At 32.7% G+C, this 20878-nt stretch overlaps 1 protein-coding gene across 1 annotated transcript in view; it reads right to left on the reverse strand.

Moving 5' to 3' along the window:
* LOC110994883 (lachesin-like) overlaps positions 1-20498 on the reverse strand; it is a 43063-nt gene extending 22565 nt beyond the window's left edge. The window contains exons 1-2 of the mRNA XM_022261782.2: positions 20331-20498; positions 370-486 (exon numbers count right to left, since the gene is read on the reverse strand). Coding sequence (XP_022117474.1) covers positions 370-430 — 61 coding nt within the window. The 5' untranslated portion in view covers positions 431-486; positions 20331-20498. The remainder of the gene's footprint in view (positions 1-369; positions 487-20330) is intronic.
* Positions 20499-20878: the final 380 nt, after the last annotated feature.

The raw sequence follows: 20878 nt of genomic DNA on the forward strand, positions 1-20878 counted from the left end.
CAGACGCGTTTGAAGCTAATATTGAATGAGAACTTTTAATAAGCTAACAATGAGATTGTAAAAAAATATTTTTATACCTTATTTTTCAACGTATTTGTTAGCTATACTGAAGTCTTATTACGAATAGTTAACACTTTTTGATGAAATATATTAACTTTGCACTATTTTGCATTTAGTCGACTACTTTAAAGTCTTATAAACTACTCTTGAATCATATCTACGCAAACCTTAGAAAGAATTGTGGTTTTATGGAAAGGTAATCAAAATCGTTATAACAGATAACTCTTATTGGTGAAAGTCTTCGATACAGTATACGTTTGGGTAATATGAAAAAGGCGATGTAATATTTGTTAAATAGTATAAATTTACCATGTTTTCCACTGGTTGCCGCCGCTAGAGCGGTGCTAAGAACCAAGAGGTGCACTAGCATACTCCTGTGCAGCACCAGCCGCTCATTTAGCTGCGCTCACTTCGTCATCCAAACTTCTGGAAAAAAAATAGACATACTTTTGTAAGGAATCTATATATTGCAGGGCTATTTTGCAACAGATATTTGTTAATAAAAAATATGTATATGAATTAAATTAATAAATGAACTTCAATTAAATCAGTTCTAAAACAAAATAGATTCTTTAGTCTTTTAAAGAAAAACACTTTTTTAACGGATTGAAGTTTTGTATTATTGTAAACTTTTAATTATTTAAACATAATTTTAATTTTAACCGTGCTTTACAGAGTGCGTGGTCACGGTGATTGAAAACAAAAGGTGTTGAATGTTAAAAAAGTATCACAGCTGTAGAAAATGTTGTATTATCTGTATTTATTTCAACGGAGTTGGTATCGACTAAAAGATGTAGGTTCTTTAGTCTTAGTCATTATACATCATTACATCAGTCACTACATGAAACATTTGATAATTTATGCATATTATGAATAAATGTCACAATAAAATTGTCAAAATAAAATCGAATTTTACTCGGATTGTGGATGGTTATATGCTAGACATATATATAACTTTCGTTAAATGAAATTCAAATGAACTAAGAAGAAAAGCGCCTGTATATAATTCTTCGATTTAAGCTTCAAGCGTAGGCGACCGCCTACGACTTTTCTCCTAAAGATATTTGAAATGAATTGCCAACAATAGTAACAGATATTATCCACGAAAACTCAAACCAAATTTAATAGACAATTATTGAAATAAATTGGCCAAAACTGTTCCTTTTGAGAAATTGTTAAACTGATAAGTAGAATGTACAAGTATCCATCAGAGTTTCATTGCGAAATAAAACATAATTCCTCGAGGAACCGAGAGCGGTTTGAATAACAACTCTTTAATTGAAAGTTTAGCAATTTGCTTTACCCAAATGGACCCGACGGCGTCGAGGGCAACTCAGCCGCGTTTCAAAATTGAACGTAGGCAGATGCGCTTAATTACCGCTCCAGATGCTCGTTCCCTGCCCCTATTCCGCTCACCAACTTGCACCTACAAGACGTCGAAATACGAAAGAACAATAAGGTTTCTTTGAAACGTTGTATACCTACTACTATGTGGTATGTGTAAAAGCGGCTTAGCCGTAAAAGGAAAATATACATAGAATAAAAATATATTTTTACGACACCTACTATTTATAATCTATATCTGTTTAAATGCGTCAATTGTATAAATTAATATATATTGATAAATATTGTACTAAACTATTGTAATAAACTTACCTATAAAAAAATTGTCCAAAAGTGAAGCCTCCGAAATTATGCGACATATTTATTGTTTTTGAAAATATTCCAAATACAAGTCTCTTCTACACAGCATATTTGAGAGCGGATTTTTTCAAAGAAAAATTGCTTCAAAATGCTCGAGACGCTCAACAGTAATGGAATAAATTACTTGTTTAGTGTTAATATCTGTTTTAAAAATCTTGCTTATCCGTTGTTGATTTATTTCATACCTCTTATAATCGTATATTCTGCTTTTAGCATATTAGAAAAAGGTTATTATTTACATTATTTTTACATGCTGTGAACACTAATATTAATTTATGAATCAATAACTGCGCCGCGGCCGTTAAAAAGATTTGTATCAAACAAATTTATAACACTGGATTGAATGTAATAAGGTCTTCTAGACGCAACATGAAGATATCGTTAAGGAAAATGGGTAGTATATCTTCATGCATAAGGAGACACGAGTGAATGTAACTTCCCTACACATTTTATCGTCATGCAAGGGCGGTCGAGTTTATGATCATCGCCCAACTTGATTTAGTTTTGATAGCGTAGGGAGCAGCTAAACGTCTCAAACAAATTGTCTAGGAAGTGATTTCAAGTATTTCTAACAATGTTCAGTTAGCATAGGGGCTGTAATGAAATGGGTTTCGAAGGGCTAAATGGATTAGATATTAGTATGAATGGTCGAAATGTTGGGAGCGAAGTCCGTTGTCACATTTCGCAATAACGAAGATTTATATGGAGATTTTTCGAGAGAATTTATGTTTATTGCAAATTATGAAATAAAAATTTGTGTTATGCGAGTAGCGACATGGTTCTTTATTTAAATATATATTTATTAGTTGATTCCGATTTTCTGATGTGGCTATGCCTAACCAATAATGCCATACAAGCTAAATTTAGATTAAACAATCTACAATATACTAGAGTTCTTTCAGGCTAGGTGGGTAAAGAAATATTTACCACAAGCCTACCCTCACTTTTCTGCAATGCGGTGGCTACGTAAAAAAATTATAGTTTACTTAAACGTTAATTTTATAATTTAAGCGTTATTTTATATAAATTTAGAAAATGTCATAAGAAAGTGCAAAAAATCACATATGAACTCTTTTATTTTATTTCCTTAGCGTCCGCGATTAAAATTGCGGCAGTTTAGCTGCAGTAAGACCTACGTAAGACCGATTATTTAACACAATACGAATCAAAGGGTCATTGTTTGGCTTCGATTCAATTACGGCTATTAGTATAGTGGAAGTACATGCGATAAGATGCGACAATGAAATGCAAACGTATGGTTACTCTCGACATTACAACTGTCGGCGGCGCGTAGATTAAACTCAATCATTTACATAGTTTCATTATCGCAAGCAAACACATAAATTTTTTAGTGGGTTTCCGATTTTCTTTTTTCAAAACGATGTGAGATTCTAAATATAAAAAATGCATGTTTTAAACGCAATGTTAAATAAAGATAATATTTTACCGATTAATGTTATTTGCTAAATTATAAACAGTTGATAAATAAAAATTTTCTTTATTAATATATTTATGAGGATATAAAATGTATTAGAATTTTTGGTTTTGCTAGTATATAGAATTAAAGATCTTATTATAATCTTACGCGCGGTGACCTGTAGTGCACGTAAAATGTATAGATAAATTTTTTGGAAGGACTGTTTTGTGCCAGAACTTATCACAATCGATTTGGCATGTTAAGATTTTTCACGTGCTGTAATATATAACAAAACAACATCACCCACTAATAAAACGAGGAAAATATAGTGCGCACTGGCGAGCCCCTTAGCATCGAGATTGGGCGGCGGTATCACTTAACATCAGGTGAGTCTCCTGCCCGTTTGCCCCCTGTTCTATAAAAAAAAAATTCAAAAATGACAACGGTTTTTAAAAAAATTGTAGATAGCAAGCAAAGTACTTTTATAACTACGTTACTCAGGTTACAACTTAGATTTAGAACAGGAACACCCGTTAGCTTATTCGACTAGACACGATTCCATGTTGACCAAACGTTCCCTTAGTTATAAAACTACGTACCACGTAATTCAAAATTCAAGGGTTTATTAGTTCTTTGACTAAACGAGATCGACGTCATAGACTAAACTACAAATTATATGCTTAATATTAAGTAGGATGGTGCTTTTCTGAAACATATTGCAGTATTATGTCTCGTATTCCACAATTAATCTTCATTAAGGAGTGCTATAACGGCGCAACAGACGTGCGGTTAGCTCCTCAAGGCAGCCTTGATGTGACCTATTGTCTTTGTGGTTGACGCTAAGTATTTTATTGGTTAATTATATGACCTATGTTAATGAATGATACAACTTCTACTTCAAAAAAAGTACCAATTCTTAAAAGGCCGGCAATGCATTCGTGACTCTATGGCATTGATAGCGTCCATGAGCAGCGGTCTCACTTAACATCTTCCGAGCTTACTGCTTGTTTCTTCCATAAAATAAAAATAAAATCTCTTAAAGGTCGTTTTATATTGAAATAAGTAGCAAAATTAACACGAGTTCGTAATTTCAAATCCTGGTTGTTGTGGAGTATGTTAGTGTGTGTGCAATAACCAGTTGCTTGCAACACAGTTATAGTTAATTGTGTAACCTATATGAATTAATGATTTTGATTTATTTTATTTGATAGTAATAATAATTCGAAAACGGGCTCGACTCGTACTGGTTTATTTATGAACGTTATATTAAAAAAATAGTATGTCTATTGTAATTCCTTTTTAACTGACAAAGGATAGATTTAGGTTGATCTTGAAAAAGAAGTTGTTCTATTGTGGTTGTCAAATGTTTATTTAACATAGGGGAACACTCCAAGTAACATCAAAAGACTATTCGCCCAAATTTAGCTAAAATATATTTACAAATTCTTCGATTAGTGTGGTACCTTTTGTATTGCATTTGAAAGGTATTTTAAGCCAGTTTTAAAATTACTTGCCAGCTTGAGCTAAACATTTCTACAAAACTCTCTAAACGTGTCTTGTTATAAATTTGCGATCCATGCTAAGTAAGAGGCAGACAGTTTCACCATAAATTTCATATTAGATGAGAACAAAAAATGGTTGAACAGAATAATGTTACAAAAACGTTGTTTTGGCAGGTTCACTGAGAGTAACACGAGACCACTTTGTGAGTCTTTCAGAATACGTGTTTTTGCACTTGACACATTTCCTATTACACTTTAGAATATGGTTAAGCAAAATTTGAAGATTAGATAAGCACAGCCTGTTTGTATATCAACAAGGGATAACTGAATTTAGAACCTCCCGTTTGAGATTTCGACCCATAGCATATTATTATTATTGAGTAGTTGTGATAGCGTAGATTAAAAACAATATTTTATAGCGGTACCAGTAATTATAACTTAAAATTTATGTTTTATTCTAATTTTAAAAGGACAATAATTGTATTTTTCTTTTTGCTCTCCGTTGCTTCTTTTTTTGAAAATTGACACTTGTTAATAGCTAGATAATACTTTTTGTTAAATTAATAAAGTAAAATAATTAATTTAAATTGGTTTTATTTCGTAAAAAGAACAAAATTATGCATATGTACATTTGAATAATACTTTTTAACAGTATATGTATTTTATATGATTGAATTAAAAATATACTTGTTTAATAACTATAAGTATTCTATAAATGGTTTGAAATCAGAGGCTATTATTTCAAATCAATTTTTTATCGAAATTTTCCAATATATGAGCGAATTGCATTGTTGCCAAAGAATTTAGCTGAGTTCCAATGAGGTTTTACAACGGTTCCGTTCTTTAAAATAACGTTCAAAAATTCTTGTTGATAAATACAATATTCTATGGCCATTTGCCTTGCCATAAACATAAATGGCGCCAAAATGTCTCTTATCTTGGGTATTTCTCAGAGGGGCGGAAGCGAAGCCCTAAAGGTTCCGCTTCACTCAAGTATGACCTTAACGGATCTCGCTATAAGAGCCCCGAGCTTTCAGGACGTAGCATGTTCTCACAGCAAATGGATTGTGAAGAAACTCACAACCGATTGAGATATTGATTATTATTTAGCCGATAGTATTCTATTTCGAAGGGTCTAAATCGAACATTGGTTTTATCTTTGATGCTGCATTTTTTCTTTTATATCCATTTAACTGACATTAGTTCTCGTAAAAGTATTTTTTTTTTCAGAAATATATCCTACATATTCACATCAGGAGTTTTATTACAGTTAATATTATATTCTTGAAAGAGTGGCTGTAACGTCAGGGAATAATATACTTAATTCTAAATACAAATGGTCGAAATATGAATAATTTTTATGTCCTATGAAATATGAATAGTGTTTATCTAGTAATAGTAGGTAGTTAGGAATATTAAAAAACCAAACCCCATATTCAAGGTACTTTACATTTTAATACACTTATCCTATAGGTAATAGAATCGTTCGCACTCCTATTCAATTCCGCCGAGTCACTCAAGGCACATAAACACTAATCTTTGGGCAATAAAAGATGGCACTTATGAGATGTTTAACAGCGGCCCATAAACCCCTCCATCGTGAGAAGCTTATCTTGTATTGCGGTACATATTCATAGCTTGAACAAACTCTATCAGGATAAGGCGCTACTGTCGTCACCGTTTCACTTGAAGCAACTTACTCATGAATATTAAGTAGATAATGCAGTTATATTGTACAAGCTTAATGGTAATGTGCAAATAATATTAGAGACGCTATGCATTTACATAGACTGACAGTGCATTTTTCTTCAATGTTTAACGGTTTTAATATACTTTCGGTTTCATATGTTTCATTTCTTTTTATATGCTTTTTATATTTTATTTTTTTATTTTTATTTATTTGGTGCACAAAACACATTATAATCTTTACAAAAATAAACTTAAAACTAATAGTTATGAACAGGATTCTAATGTAAAACCATGTGCACACTGCAAAATTAATGTTACATCAATAAAAGGCTCATAACTAACAAAGGTAACATAGTAAAAAAAAAACAATAATAATAATAATAATAAGTTCCTCGACACCAATTTAACGTAACGTTAACCAGGACCACAAGGGTCAGCACTTAACCTACGATGGAGGATGTCTTTAACGACACTAATGAATTTATTGATGTTGCGACAGAATATGTCCACAAGTAAGTGGTTGCTCTTTGCCATCTCGTTATATTGACGAGCCATCCTGGTCAAAGGGTTGTAAAAAGAGATGTTATTCTTATAAGTTTGAAGGGAAAATAAATTGACTTCGTTAGCTCTACGGGCACTAAATCTAATGTTAAGGCTAATGTGAGCTAGTAGTTCGGGAGAGTCTATAATGGAGTGGGTGATTTTGTAAAGGTAAACTAAGTCGAAGACTATGCGTCTGGATTCTAATGGTTGAACTTTAAATTTCAGGAGTCTATCGCAATAATTTAAGTTAGACCGGCCAGGTTTTATACGATAACATAAAATTCTGAGAAATTTCCTCTGAATTCGTTCAATATCGTCAATGTGCACCTTATAATTCGGCGACCATATTGGACTACCGTATTCTAATATACTTCTTACGAGGCTGAAGTATAAGTACAAGGTGCTACGAGGATTTTTAAAACCTTTTGTGGATCTAAGAATAAAACCCAGTAGATGGTTTGCTTTAGACGTGATGTGACTATAGTGGGCACGGAATGAAAGCTTGTCATCGAACAGGATACCTAGGTCTTTTGCAACATCTGATCTGTTAACTAATTGACCATCTATGACGTAGTTCCATACGATTTTGTTTCGTTTATTAGTAAACGATATGACAAAACACTTGTCTATATTTAAATACATGTAGTTCGTCTTGCACCATAGTGATACGGTATTGATATCACGCTGTAATGTTAAGCAGTCATCTAAATTAGTAATAGAAGTAAATATTTTTAAGTCATCTGCATATAAGAGACAATTGCAGGACAGTTGTTGAATAAGGTCATTAATAAAAACTACGAAGAATAATGGCCCTAAGTGGGAACCCTGAGGTACTCCCGAAGTAACTGCGATAGGTGCAGAGATGAAGCCCTTTAACGCAACCAACTGAGTTCTAGAGTCTAGGTATGAGCAGATCCATCTATATAAACTGCCGTGGATACCATGCAACGCTAACTTATGACAGAGCAGATGGTGATTTACTTTGTCAAAAGCCTTAGAGAAGTCAGTGTAAACAGAGTCAACTTGGCCACCTGTGGCAAACACTTGACAGAGATAGTTTTTGTATTCCAGAAGGTTAGTGACCGTAGACCTGTTTCTAACAAAACCATGTTGCTTGTCTGAAAGAACAGGCTTAAAATGACTGAACAGATGAGTATACATCACTGACTCAAATAATTTAGCAGCGCAAGATAAAATACTTATTGACAGACGGAATTAGTTAATTTTTATTATGATATTATTGTTTTGTTTATCTTCAGTGAAAGATGCTCTCCGATAGATTACTAGTGTTTTAATAGGCTTGAGATGTAAATAATCGTGATTTGCTATTTTTTATGTGTCAGTAAAGAAAATTACGAAAATATTTTCGGTGCTTGAAAATATAAATTACATTTTCGCAACAAACGCTCATTTTGTGTACTAGAAAATGAAGTTAAAGAAGGCCCTATTGTTTCACTTTGCGGTTCGGAGGAATCCACAAAAGTGACACAGCCAGAAGGTCTCACAGCGTCGCTCTTCACCAAATAAATGTAAACGTGTCACAAAACGCTATGAAAAAAGAATATTGTTATCTTAGGAAAATGCCAAGGGAATTTTTCGCACATTGTCAAGTATTAAATCGAAGTTTCAAGCAAATATAAACATTTTGTAACAGGAAATTGTTCATTCGCATTTACATGTAAACCGATGAATGGTTTAAATTATTTACAACGTATCTTCGTCTTTAAAATAAATTATTTATTTATTTACGTAGTATTAGTCTATTCGCGTTACTGTAAGTATTGAGGTCGTGTATGTGATGTTAGGCTGTACCAATAAATTTTTCAATCTGCACATCAAACTTTTTAATGGCGACCTCTCAACATTAGGAAACTATCACGTCAAATGGCTGTGGCCAGACAGATACTTAAAATAAACAGATACAGAAATATGTTAAGACCCAGGTTTTAAACGCAACTAACACGTCAGGCGAGCATGTCAGATCACATGCTATATTGGGTGGGCAGAAAAGTGCGTACATAGATGACGCTACTATTTTAAGATTAATATGGTTTTTAGTTAGCTCTAACTTTCAAAATAAACTTGTAAAAATTTTACAACTGTCGTACTATTACTTTGTAAGATTTATGAAATGAAATGAAATCATTTATTTGCTAAGATATTGGTACAATTAGATACATTAATTATATAAATCCGCGCAATCCGCCTTATATGAATCGGCATGCAAATGTCATTAATTTTATCATGTCACATAATAGAAGCATTAACATAATGTAGTAATAATAGAAAAGTTAAGTTAATTAGAATTCGTGTCAAACTTACGATCAAGATACTCATCCTCGCTATAAAAGCACATTGTCTTTAAAAACCCAAATATAGTATTTTGAGTGAAGGAACTTTTGATTGTTTAAAAAAAGGGGGAAAAAAGAATTTCGTGTGTTAAAGCGTTGATTTTTGGTGAAAAAACTCCTATTGAAGCCGAGGCTTAACTTGATAGCAGAATTTTTGGAGCAGTCTTGTAAAGTTTAGACGAGGTTAAATAAGCACCGAGGACGATGCATGCAGTGGACGCAAAAAAGAGACTGTTACCGACAAAAACATAAAAAAGTATTGAAAATTATTATTGATAACCTATAAGTGAAGTTGATTCCATTAGCCCAGACCCTAAAGATATCAAAGAACCGCGTTGGACATCTTCTAGATGAATATTTGGCTAAGCGTATAGGTTTGTTTATTGCGTTTATTGCGTATTCTAAAGCTAAAAAAATCATAAAAATACTAACGAAGGTGTAAACCACCGCACTGTAACCAAACAAAATGCTGTGTGATGTTACTGTAGCTCTTTTTTACTGCGCAATTTGTGAAATATTTCGGCGGGTATAGGTGTAAAATTACAAAATGGGATGAGATTGTTTGTAAGCAAACAGCCAGTGTCCGCTTATTAGATGGGTCCCGTAATAAAAACATCGCCTTATTACAGGCGGTTTAACCCCTGAGGAATATTCAAATTTAAATTCAAGCATAAAACGATTTGTTTTTGTTTGAGTTGATATAAAATCTTTACGATGTGTGATTTAGTCCCGGCCGCTTTATTTGTGTAATAAACGTTATAAATAATAACTTATCATGTGAGATTTATGTTTTTTTTATGGCTGTATTAATATTTAATGTTTTTTTATTGTGTAGTCCCAAAGCTATTAACTAGAAGTTTAGTAATCATTGTAACGTTTACTATAGTAAGTGATTAATGTTCATTATTAGAAAATAAAATAAAATAATAGCCTTTATTTCGGATAAGTTTATTTAAATTCTGTTTACGATGCCTGCCCTTATTTACCCCACTCTTGACTAAAGCTTGCCTGTTCTTTTTCATCTTCCCATCTCGTGTATTGATCACATTTATTATTTTTCCAGTTTTTAGGTACAAACTCATATAACATAATTAAGTAAACTTATCAGCTCCTCGCAATAATTTTTGTAACGTCTTGGTAAATTCTGTCTTGTTAAATTAGGAACGTCATGTTTCTAATTTAAATATTTCTAATTCTATATTTTGTACGAATTTCCTTAATTATGTCTTGGAGAATTTTTGACAATAAAGTAATGTCTAACATACTTCTAATGTAAAATAAGCTTAACACATTGGATATTAAACTTAGATAATATAAGTAATTAAGAAAATTACATAACTTTCAGTACTGGGTATATTTCGATTACTTTGTTGATAGTACATTTCCATCCATCCAACCCACATTCAATTAAAATATGATCAATAAACGATACTCAAGGATCCATTCCGCCTATTTGTAATTAACGTATAAAATTCATCGCGCCACTTTGAGCCTTGTTAATAACGAAAATTTACTTTCGACCCCGAGGCTTATAAATATTAATATTTCCCATCTCAGCTGTTAATTACCCCGCCAACTATGGATAAAGCTCGCCCTGTATTCATTAGGGCAAACCTAATTAGTCAGACAAACCTCGGCGACTTGGGGAGGGCATTCCTTCGTCAGTCTTATTAAACATTGTATGGTCTATTATCGGGGAGCCCAATCTAGTAAGACAATGCTGCCTAATAGAATTCCATTAGGTTGTTTCTGGATCGCTGTATATTACTTTCAGTATCGTTTATATGTTTATATGTCTTTGGTTTTAGAACATCTCAGAAAACTAATAAGTTTTGAGATCGATTGAAGGTTTCATGTTCTTGGATAAAATATAATTTGATGAGTGTGATATGTAATGTACTCACAGTGAAAGAAAACATCGTGAAAATGCTACTTGAACTCCATTTATAAAAATACCATCACATACCATTGCTGGTAACAGTTACATTCCTACACTATCATCTATCATATTATCAATACGTACACCTTTCTTAACAAATTATAAAAACATTTAAAATTAAAAATCACAGCTCTCTACATCCGTCTCACTTTACGTTTTGGGATCTGCGTCAGAAGTGTTTGACTGTGTCTGACGAAGTAGTTTTGTGTTAAGAGTATATGCTAGCAATATTTATGATTTCATCGGCCTTACGCCCGAACCCAATGATTAATCCCGATCTCAGATAGAAAAGATTGAAAACAATCACAGTATCAGTGTATTGGTAAGAAAAATCTGTATAACTACTAAACCGATTCGAAAAATTATTTCGATAATGATCTGTTTGTATCTATGTTATTTTATATATTATGCTAGCAAAAATTATAAGAACGCGTTTTATTCGTCTATTATTGTTAAGCATTGTTAGTAATAGATGATTGTATTTTTCTATATATTGAAACGTAACGGCGGCAGATAAAATTATATACGTATGACACAAAATAAATCATATTATAGGTATCATTTTCAAAAAATCATAAAGTATCTGTTTAGTTCACATATATTACGCGGTTTGCTTTGAAATTTAATTGAATGATTTTTTTAAGTTTTTTAACTATATATTCTTACGAATCGAAAGAAAGAAAATTTTTTAAATTACTTAGAAATTCGAAAGTATAAAATTTAGTTTTTGGAAATGGAATGGATGAAAATTTATTTTACTCGTGCTGATAATATTATATCAAGCAAGACTAGTGAAACAAAGGTATGCTCGGAGTTCGAGTCAGATGAGACGGACGATTGACTGTTTCGCGGAACAAAAAAGGAAGTAAACGCCAAATGCCTTTTATTTAAATGACTTGTAAAATACAGAATAAAATCGCTAGTAAAGAATTTTGGTCAAAATAGTGTCCTATAATTCATTAAATTGTTGCCTCCATTATATGCTGGTTTGAATAAAAACGATTTTAGATAAAAGTTAAAGTAAGTAACGATTGAAATTAAAGTGAAGGATCGATACATATTTATTGTTTTTAATTCAAACATACTTAGATCAAATGATAATATTCTTCCATTAGGGAAAAAGCTGTCCTCGCTTATCTGCGACATCTGGACATTGTTTATATTTTGAGGGACGCGTCCACCTTCATAACAATCCTGAAAATCCTATGCATGTCTAGGTAACCTCAGGAATGTTCAAATTAAAATTAACTTTGGAACGCAAGCATAGAGTATAAAATACATTAGCAATTAAATTTGTCCTATTTCTGCTTATTTTCTCGCATGCATATAACAGATATACAGATTTTTTTATACAACTTCGTATACAAGCTAGAGAATATATACAATGGAATTTTGTATATCATTCAATTGAGAAATTCATCTTTATTTGTTAAAACCGAATGTTTTAGTAAAGTAATGTCTATAGATAATTGAAGAAATTCTAGTAAAGTAGGACCACCGTAAATTAAAAAGAAAAAAGTTTAGGAAATCGAAATTATTGTTTTTTACTGTTTGGCAATTTACATATTCAACTAAATTAAAAAATAATAATACATCGGATTAACTAAGTTCAATAAATAAAAGTAATGTTTAAATATCAGTAGAAAATGTAAGACTTTTTAATATCAAAGTAAACACACGTAAACATAGTTAAGCAATTCCTCTTAGAAATGAACTTAACCGCGTTTGACCGTATTGCCTGAAGCGAATTAGCACTTGCTTCGAGGTATGTTTTCTTCCTAAACACTAGCACAAAACGGCTTTTTCCTTTATTAGTCTCTTTGAGAAATGACTACACCAGTCGGGTTGCTAACACATAAATTGCTGTTAGTTTTAAAAAGTACTTGTTATCTTCATTCAGATATAGAGATAGATATATGCAGTATTTCACCAATTTTATAAGGCCTTTGTTATAAATGCTTTTAAGTGAAAGCTCCTATAAATGTTTATGAAAAATTATACAACATTTGCACTTACGGTACTAAACTATTTTCAATACTAATATAAAGTAATATGTGGAAAGCAATATAAAATGATACCTTAAGAGAAAACAAATCAAAAGTGGTTGCCTGGAAGAAATCGCTCGAAAGCGATAAGGCCGCCAATTGCCCTCCTTTTCATTTAATTATGTTCAATTTTTATATTGTAATCTAACGAACTGTTAATAAATAAATAAATCAATGATATTTTACCTTAATCAATTTGTAATAAAACTCAATAAGATATCATTACTTTTGTATTATTAACTTGGTTTCGTTTCTAATCGTGCTATGCATATATATATAGATTTTTCTTTCTCAGACGATATCAATAAAGCAGGAGGTTGACACATAATTAGACGTCGTGTATCGAGCACAGAAAGCTTATCACCAAGGGTGGTGGTAGGTGAGGTCTATAGAGAAAAATGAACAGTGGAATTCTTATGTATTCCATATGATTATATATATTAAATTATATATTACATATGATTTAATATATACAACAATGTACTACTACGAGTATTATAGATTGAAAAAAAAAAATCATAATCGAGTGGAGCTAAAACTTTATATGGGTCTAGGAAGCATGTTTCATTTGTGTCTTTCATCATTTTTATTACTAAGACAAGTAGGTGATCAGATCAGGTTCATGATACATGTAGTAGATTTATTGCTTTCAAGACAGTTTACTGACGACATTTGCCGACGAAGGCAAGGGTTAGTTTCGTACATTAAAGGGAAAGTCTATTTGTCACCTGTGATTCGAACACATGTTTTCTGATTGAGAGCTTAATATTATAGTATTGTCTTTTATTAACATAACTTTTACACATTTAAAGAAAAACACTTTTTTAACGGATTGAAGTTATGTATTTTTGTAAACTTAGTCACGGTAACTAAAGACAAAAGGTGTTAAATGTCAAAAAAGTATCACAGCTGTAGAAAATTTTGTATTATCTGTATTTATTTCCCCGGAGTTGGTATCGACTAAAAGATGTAGGTGTACATAACTATAATCCGTAAAAAAGTGTTTTTCTTTAAATGAGTAAAAGTTGTATTAATAAAGGACAATACTAAATATTCTATTGTTAATTTTGTTAACGACATAGAACAGTGAACTTAACGTAAAGAATTTTGTAGTAACTTTACATAGATCCATCGCTGGAATGTCTAATCTTAATCTTCTCAATGGAACGAAAACAAACACTTATTAAATTACGACAGTTACAAAACATTAATAGGTAATAAATTAGACATCCATTAATCTCATGGATCAACATAATATAATAGCAGTACAAACAGAGTGCACTATACTACGACCTATTTTATTTGATACTTGATAGCAACAGTAAACCATTTATGTGAGATAAATTGACGAGCGCATGCTGAGCATGAAGTAATAATGATTCTTGTTAATCTTGAAATAAGGGACGCAATATGAGTTTTACTTTCACCAATTACTTTTATGGGAAATAAATTAAGTCCAACACAAAAATATATTACAAGTATGGAATCATAATACTCTTTATAATAAAAAAATATATTTACTGTGAGCAGTGTTGGCCTAGTGGCTTCAGCGTGCGACTCTTATACCTGAAATTGTAGGTTCGATCCCCGGCCAATGGACTTTCTTTCTATATACGCATTTAACATTTACTCGAACGGTGAAGGAAAACATCGTGAGGAAACCGACATGCCTCAGACGCAAAAAGTCGACGACGTGTGTGACAAGAGGCTGATCACCTACTTGCCTATTAGATTTTAAAATGATAATGAAACAGATTCAGAAATCTGAGGCCAAGACCTAAAAGGGTTGTAGCGCCACTCATTTATTTTTATTTTATTTACTGTAAGCAACCAATTTATTATGATTATGCAAATGTTTAATTGCTAATTGTGATAGCGAATTGGAATTGAATTTGTTATTATTTTAAAAAATACTCGTGTCTAATACTTTATCTAAATCCGATTAGATCTCTGATGATTTCAGTAGTAATTTTGTATTATTATTTCAATAATTCATTAAATTATCACCAAGGTGAAGATGTTGTTGTATGATTGTAAAATAACGATATAAGTACGATTGAAAAGTAGTTAGAATACAGTATTTTACTGTGCTCTTAAAAATATTTTTTAATAAGTGACCATACATTTAGACACCAATATTAATGATTTAATTTGTAAATATATGAAATAAATAGATGTGTCTACGATCAGTCTATAGTATAGGAAATATATACATAAATATATACATAAAGTACAGGAATTGAGAAAACCTAAATAAAACAATTGGACAGCAAACACTAAACCGTCCATCACTTTAACTAAAAGCCGAAATATCTCTTAAATAGTAGTCAGCTATAATATGGAGATAATAGAATAATTAAAGATTATTTTTCTAGTTAGTTACAAGATCAACTACCTACTGTGCTATATCATGAGCTTAAGACTAAGCTTTAATATAATATGGCCATAAATTAAACGATAATAAGTTACGACAGCATCGACGCGGTAATGACTCCACGGTGCACCCGACTATTGATCCCGCTAATGGATTATGCCATAATGTTAGTGAAAATATTTTATCATCTTTACAGTCAACCAAAAATGAATACCATCTCCATTATAAAATCAAAATTAATTATTTTATATTGATAACTAGGTACACTTACGTACGCCACTATTAAAAACGACTGGTTTTATACAGTATTTACCATACTTTAATTATACTGAGAATAAAACACACACGTTCAAGGTCAAAAGGTGTAAAGTAACTGGTTGAAAATATTAAAAATAATCTATCCCCGCGATTTCAATTGCGTCATTCCGTCATGTTGTCTTAAAAATATATTATAAGACGTTTCCAAAAAATTCAACTATTTATGTATACCTTATAAAACAAATTCTTTTATCGTAGTTAATGTATTGATAAAAAACATATACAGTGATTACAGTCACTAATTGTTTGTGGCATTAATCTTGCAAATCCATGTTTTTCACATGGTCAGTTATATGCTGCGTATTCCCGTGTCAGAACTAACAAAAAAACAAATAATGTTATTATTCAATACATTCACACTTTGTTTTATAAAATTTTTTTAGTTATTTATACCAATTTGAAATCAATATTAATAGGTAAACAGGACAACGTATGTCGGGTCCGCTAGTTCGTTTATGAATATTTTATATCAAGCATTGTATTTAAACTTATAATTATTTTTACATAATTTTAAATTTAAACCGACGTTTCGCGTGCTTTACAGCGTGCGTGGTCACGGTGACTGAAGACAAAGGTGTTAAATGTCAAAAAGTATTACAGCTGCAGAAAATGTTGTGTTATCTGTATTTATTTCCCCGGAGTTGGTATCGACTAAAAGATGTAGGGTTTTTGCAGAAATTGCTCACGGTGTCCTCCATTTTCGCGGGTTGTTTATTTTGAGATTTTAATTTGGATATTATTGGATCCCAGGTGTTTGATAATTTTAGGCCGTCCTCTCTATTGAAATTGGCGTGTTTTTTGATTTCAATGGCTTCGCGTACCAATCTTGGGAAGAATCTTTTTTCTTTCGCAAGTACTTTCGGTTGGTCAAAGCGTATGTAGTGATTAGGCCTATCTAGTGTGTGTTCACAGACTGCTGATTTTGTGTGTCGTCTATGTCTTATGTCCGCGATGTGTTCCTTGAGTCTGCTGGACATATTGCGTTTAGTTTGCCCTATGTAAGACAGGCCACAGTCGCAATCCAGTTTGTATATACCTGCATCTTGCAATGGGGTGTTACTTTTGATTGGTCTTAGGAATTGCTGAATCTTCTTGTGCGGCTTGAAAATTGTATTAATGGAAGCTCGTTTTAGGACCCGGCTAATTCTATCTGTAACTCCCTTCACATATGGCAGGTAAGCTGGCTGGCGAGGAACTGTTTGTGTCTTGTTTTTGTTTCTGTGATGCAGCCGGGGGATGCGCAACTTGTTTCGGTGTAGCACCTGTTTGACATGCTGTAGTTCCTCCTTGAGGTGGGCCGCATCACAAAGACGTTGGGCTCTCTGAAACAAACATTTACCGACAGAGAGCAGTTGTGACGGGTGGTGGTGGGATTCACCATTGAGGTACCTATCTGTGTGGGTTGCCTTTCTGTGTATTGTGTGACCTAGTGTGCCATCTGCTTTGCGTATAATTAAAATGTCCAAAAAGGGCAGACAGTTGTTGTTTTCTTGGGGATATTATCCCCTCTCAGGGGGCACACTAGTGCTTATGTCAAGGACTCTTACCATTTTGTGGAAACATGTAGAGATCTCAAATTACTCCACAACGAAACTATGGTGAGTTTTGACGTTGAGTCACTATTTACAAACTTACCACTAAATGACTGCCTAGATATAATTTCAAAAAGACTTAAGGAACAGAACATGTCACCAGATTATGTAGATATTGTAAAACACTGTCTCACATCAGGGTACTTAATGTGGAAAGATGAGTTCTATGTGCAGGTTGATGGAGTAGCCATGGGTTCTCCGGTGTCACCTATAGTCGCTGACATCTTCATGGAGGACTTTGAGGAGAGAGCTTTGGCCAATGCCCCGGTTAAACCTAGACTGTACAAGAGATATGTCGATGACACATTTGTAGTACTCCCCAATGACAAAATATCTACATTTCTAACGCATTTAAATTCAATACACAAGAACATTAAATTTACTGTTGAAAAAGAAAACAACAACTGTCTGCCCTTTTTGGACATTTTAATTATACGCAAAGCAGATGGCACACTAGGTCACACAATACACAGAAAGGCAACCCACACAGATAGGTACCTCAATGGTGAATCCCACCACCACCCGTCACAACTGCTCTCTGTCGGTAAATGTTTGTTTCAGAGAGCCCAACGTCTTTGTGATGCGGCCCACCTCAAGGAGGAACTACAGCATGTCAAACAGGTGCTACACCGAAACAAGTTGCGCATCCCCCGGCTGCATCACAGAAACAAAAACAAGACACAAACAGTTCCTCGCCAGCCAGCTTACCTGCCATATGTGAAGGGAGTTACAGATAGAATTAGCCGGGTCCTAAAACGAGCTTCCATTAATACAATTTTCAAGCCGCACAAGAAGATTCAGCAATTCCTAAGACCAATCAAAAGTAACACCCCATTGCAAGATGCAGGTATATACAAACTGGATTGCGACTGTGGCCTGTCTTACATAGGGCAAACTAAACGCAATATGTCCAGCAGACTCAAGGAACACATCGCGGACATAAGACATAGACGACACACAAAATCAGCAGTCTGTGAACACACACTAGATAGGCCTAATCACTACATACGCTTTGACCAACCGAAAGTACTTGCGAAAGAAAAAAGATTCTTCCCAAGATTGGTACGCGAAGCCATTGAAATCAAAAAACACGCCAATTTCAATAGAGAGGACGGCCTAAAATTATCAAACACCTGGGATCCAATAATATCCAAATTAAAATCTCAAAATAAACAACCCGCGAAAATGGAGGACACCGTGAGCAATTTCTGCAAAAACCCTACATCTTTTAGTCGATACCAACTCCGGGGAAATAAATACAGATAACACAACATTTTCTGCAGCTGTAATACTTTTTGACATTTAACACCTTTGTCTTCAGTCACCGTGACCACGCACGCTGTAAAGCACGCGAAACGTCGGTTTAAATTTAAAATTATGTAAAAATAATTATAAGTTTAAATATAATAATACATATCTATAATCCGTTAAAAAAGTGTTTTTCTTTAAATGTGTAAAAGTTATGTAAATAAAAGACAATACTATCAAGCATTGTGTTTTGCAAGCCATCTTCACCTATTATCGATACCACAACTTAGTTCTAGGTAATGCAACTATTAGTACTAATCTTATGAGTGGCTGTGCTGCGTGCAGATCTTAATAAATGAGTAGTTTAATTGTTTTTCTTTTTTACAACATAAATGCTATATTATAATTATAATTTCATATATTATACAAATTATATAATAATAGTTTGAAAAATCATCAAGTGAATGCATTGTGAACATTGTTTCGTTTGTGTAATGAAAATGTACCGAAAATCCGCCCAGGAAACATCCGAAAGGATTCTGGGCTTTGTTCTTTGAGTTCTTTAGTGCCCGATGTCCGTGAAAGCGACATGCAGTGAAAAGTGACTAATAGCAAAGCTACTGTAGTCAAATGAGCCTTGTATTTTTGCTTGTGATTCGTAAAAGAACCGTGAGGTTTGTGAGTTGAAATTTTGTTTTCACAAATCCTCAAAACATACATGCTTCGTATTCGTATTTTTATATAAGTTTTCTTTGATTCCTGCTGTGCAGTGCAAAAAGCAGAATTAAAATCATTTTCATAAAGAAATATTTTTTTACAAGATAAATATATGTCTCACTATAAGACAGGTTTAATTACTTATATTATTCTGAGCTGCCGTGAGCCATAGCATTTTTTTATCAGATATTAAATATTAGTTATTTCTAACAACTTCATAGATCGACTATTCACTTGTTATTTATTAAAAAATGAGCTTGGATTTTAAAATAAATGTAAATTATGATGATGACTCCTTATCTTACCAATCAAATTTGTCAACACATCTTAAATATAAGCCTGTATAAATTTAATATAGTTATTAACGGCCAAACTCAGAAACCAAAGCATTTTTATAACACATAAAATTTGATTTTATTGTATTAACGTTAGGCGGTCGATTTCAACATGAAGCAACAAAGATTAACATGGTCTTGATTAATTATGTTTCTTTTATCTTTATAGCTGGTAAAGTGATTTGACAAAAGCCGCTGGTAGAAGCCGAAAACAAAGCGCCCTAAAGAAAATTGCGAGTTCCTAACAGGGGCATCATTGTAGTAATTTTCTTTGTTTTTACAGTGCGTTTTTCCGTAAATGAACAGTGAAAATATTTTATACGTGTAAAATATTCTATCGTTATTTTCAAGTGATTTTTCTATTGTAACTTTATAAATTAATTTCCTTATGTTATTTAGAGGAATCTCGAATAACAAGACAATATAAAAAGATAAATTTGCTTTTAATATTAACTACACTTTTCCTGTATAATTTAAATGTGAAAAAAATACTTACAAATTACTTAAAATAATTTCCACATAAGTACATCATCACTATTAGTTACTATTAACAAATGATCTCACGTTAAACTGTCACGTCGTAGTGGCTTAAACTTTTCGTAGCGCTACGAAAGCTCTACGAAGCTTGTAAAACAGGTGCGCGAATCCGTCCACCCGTACTCGCGGGGCGCATCGCACTGAGCATTCCCTCTTGACAAGACAATCCCAGTACTGTAGCCCCAGCTAAAAGCAACTTGTCAGCTTTCACAGCAACAACAGTTTCATACGCTACAAAGATGTGATTGATCTATGGATCCGTAAGCCTTATATAATAAGGCCTAGTGAGCTTTTATTAATTTGGGTCTTGTTTCAATAAATTTAAAATCGTTTATGTTCTTCAACGTGTGTTAGTCAATATTTTAAATTATGAACTTATTTTTTTCGAATCATTGATTAATTAAGTGGCAAAGAAATATTGATATACGAAATAGGATTTTCTTGGTACAGAATACGTTTGTAGAGAAATAATTTATACGCCCATTTGGAGTTTGAGGCTAATAAATA

The sequence above is a fragment of the Pieris rapae genome, chromosome 1 (genome assembly GCF_905147795.1).
Source record: "Pieris rapae chromosome 1, ilPieRapa1.1, whole genome shotgun sequence".
In the NCBI taxonomy this organism is placed as follows: Eukaryota; Metazoa; Arthropoda; class Insecta; order Lepidoptera; family Pieridae; genus Pieris; species Pieris rapae.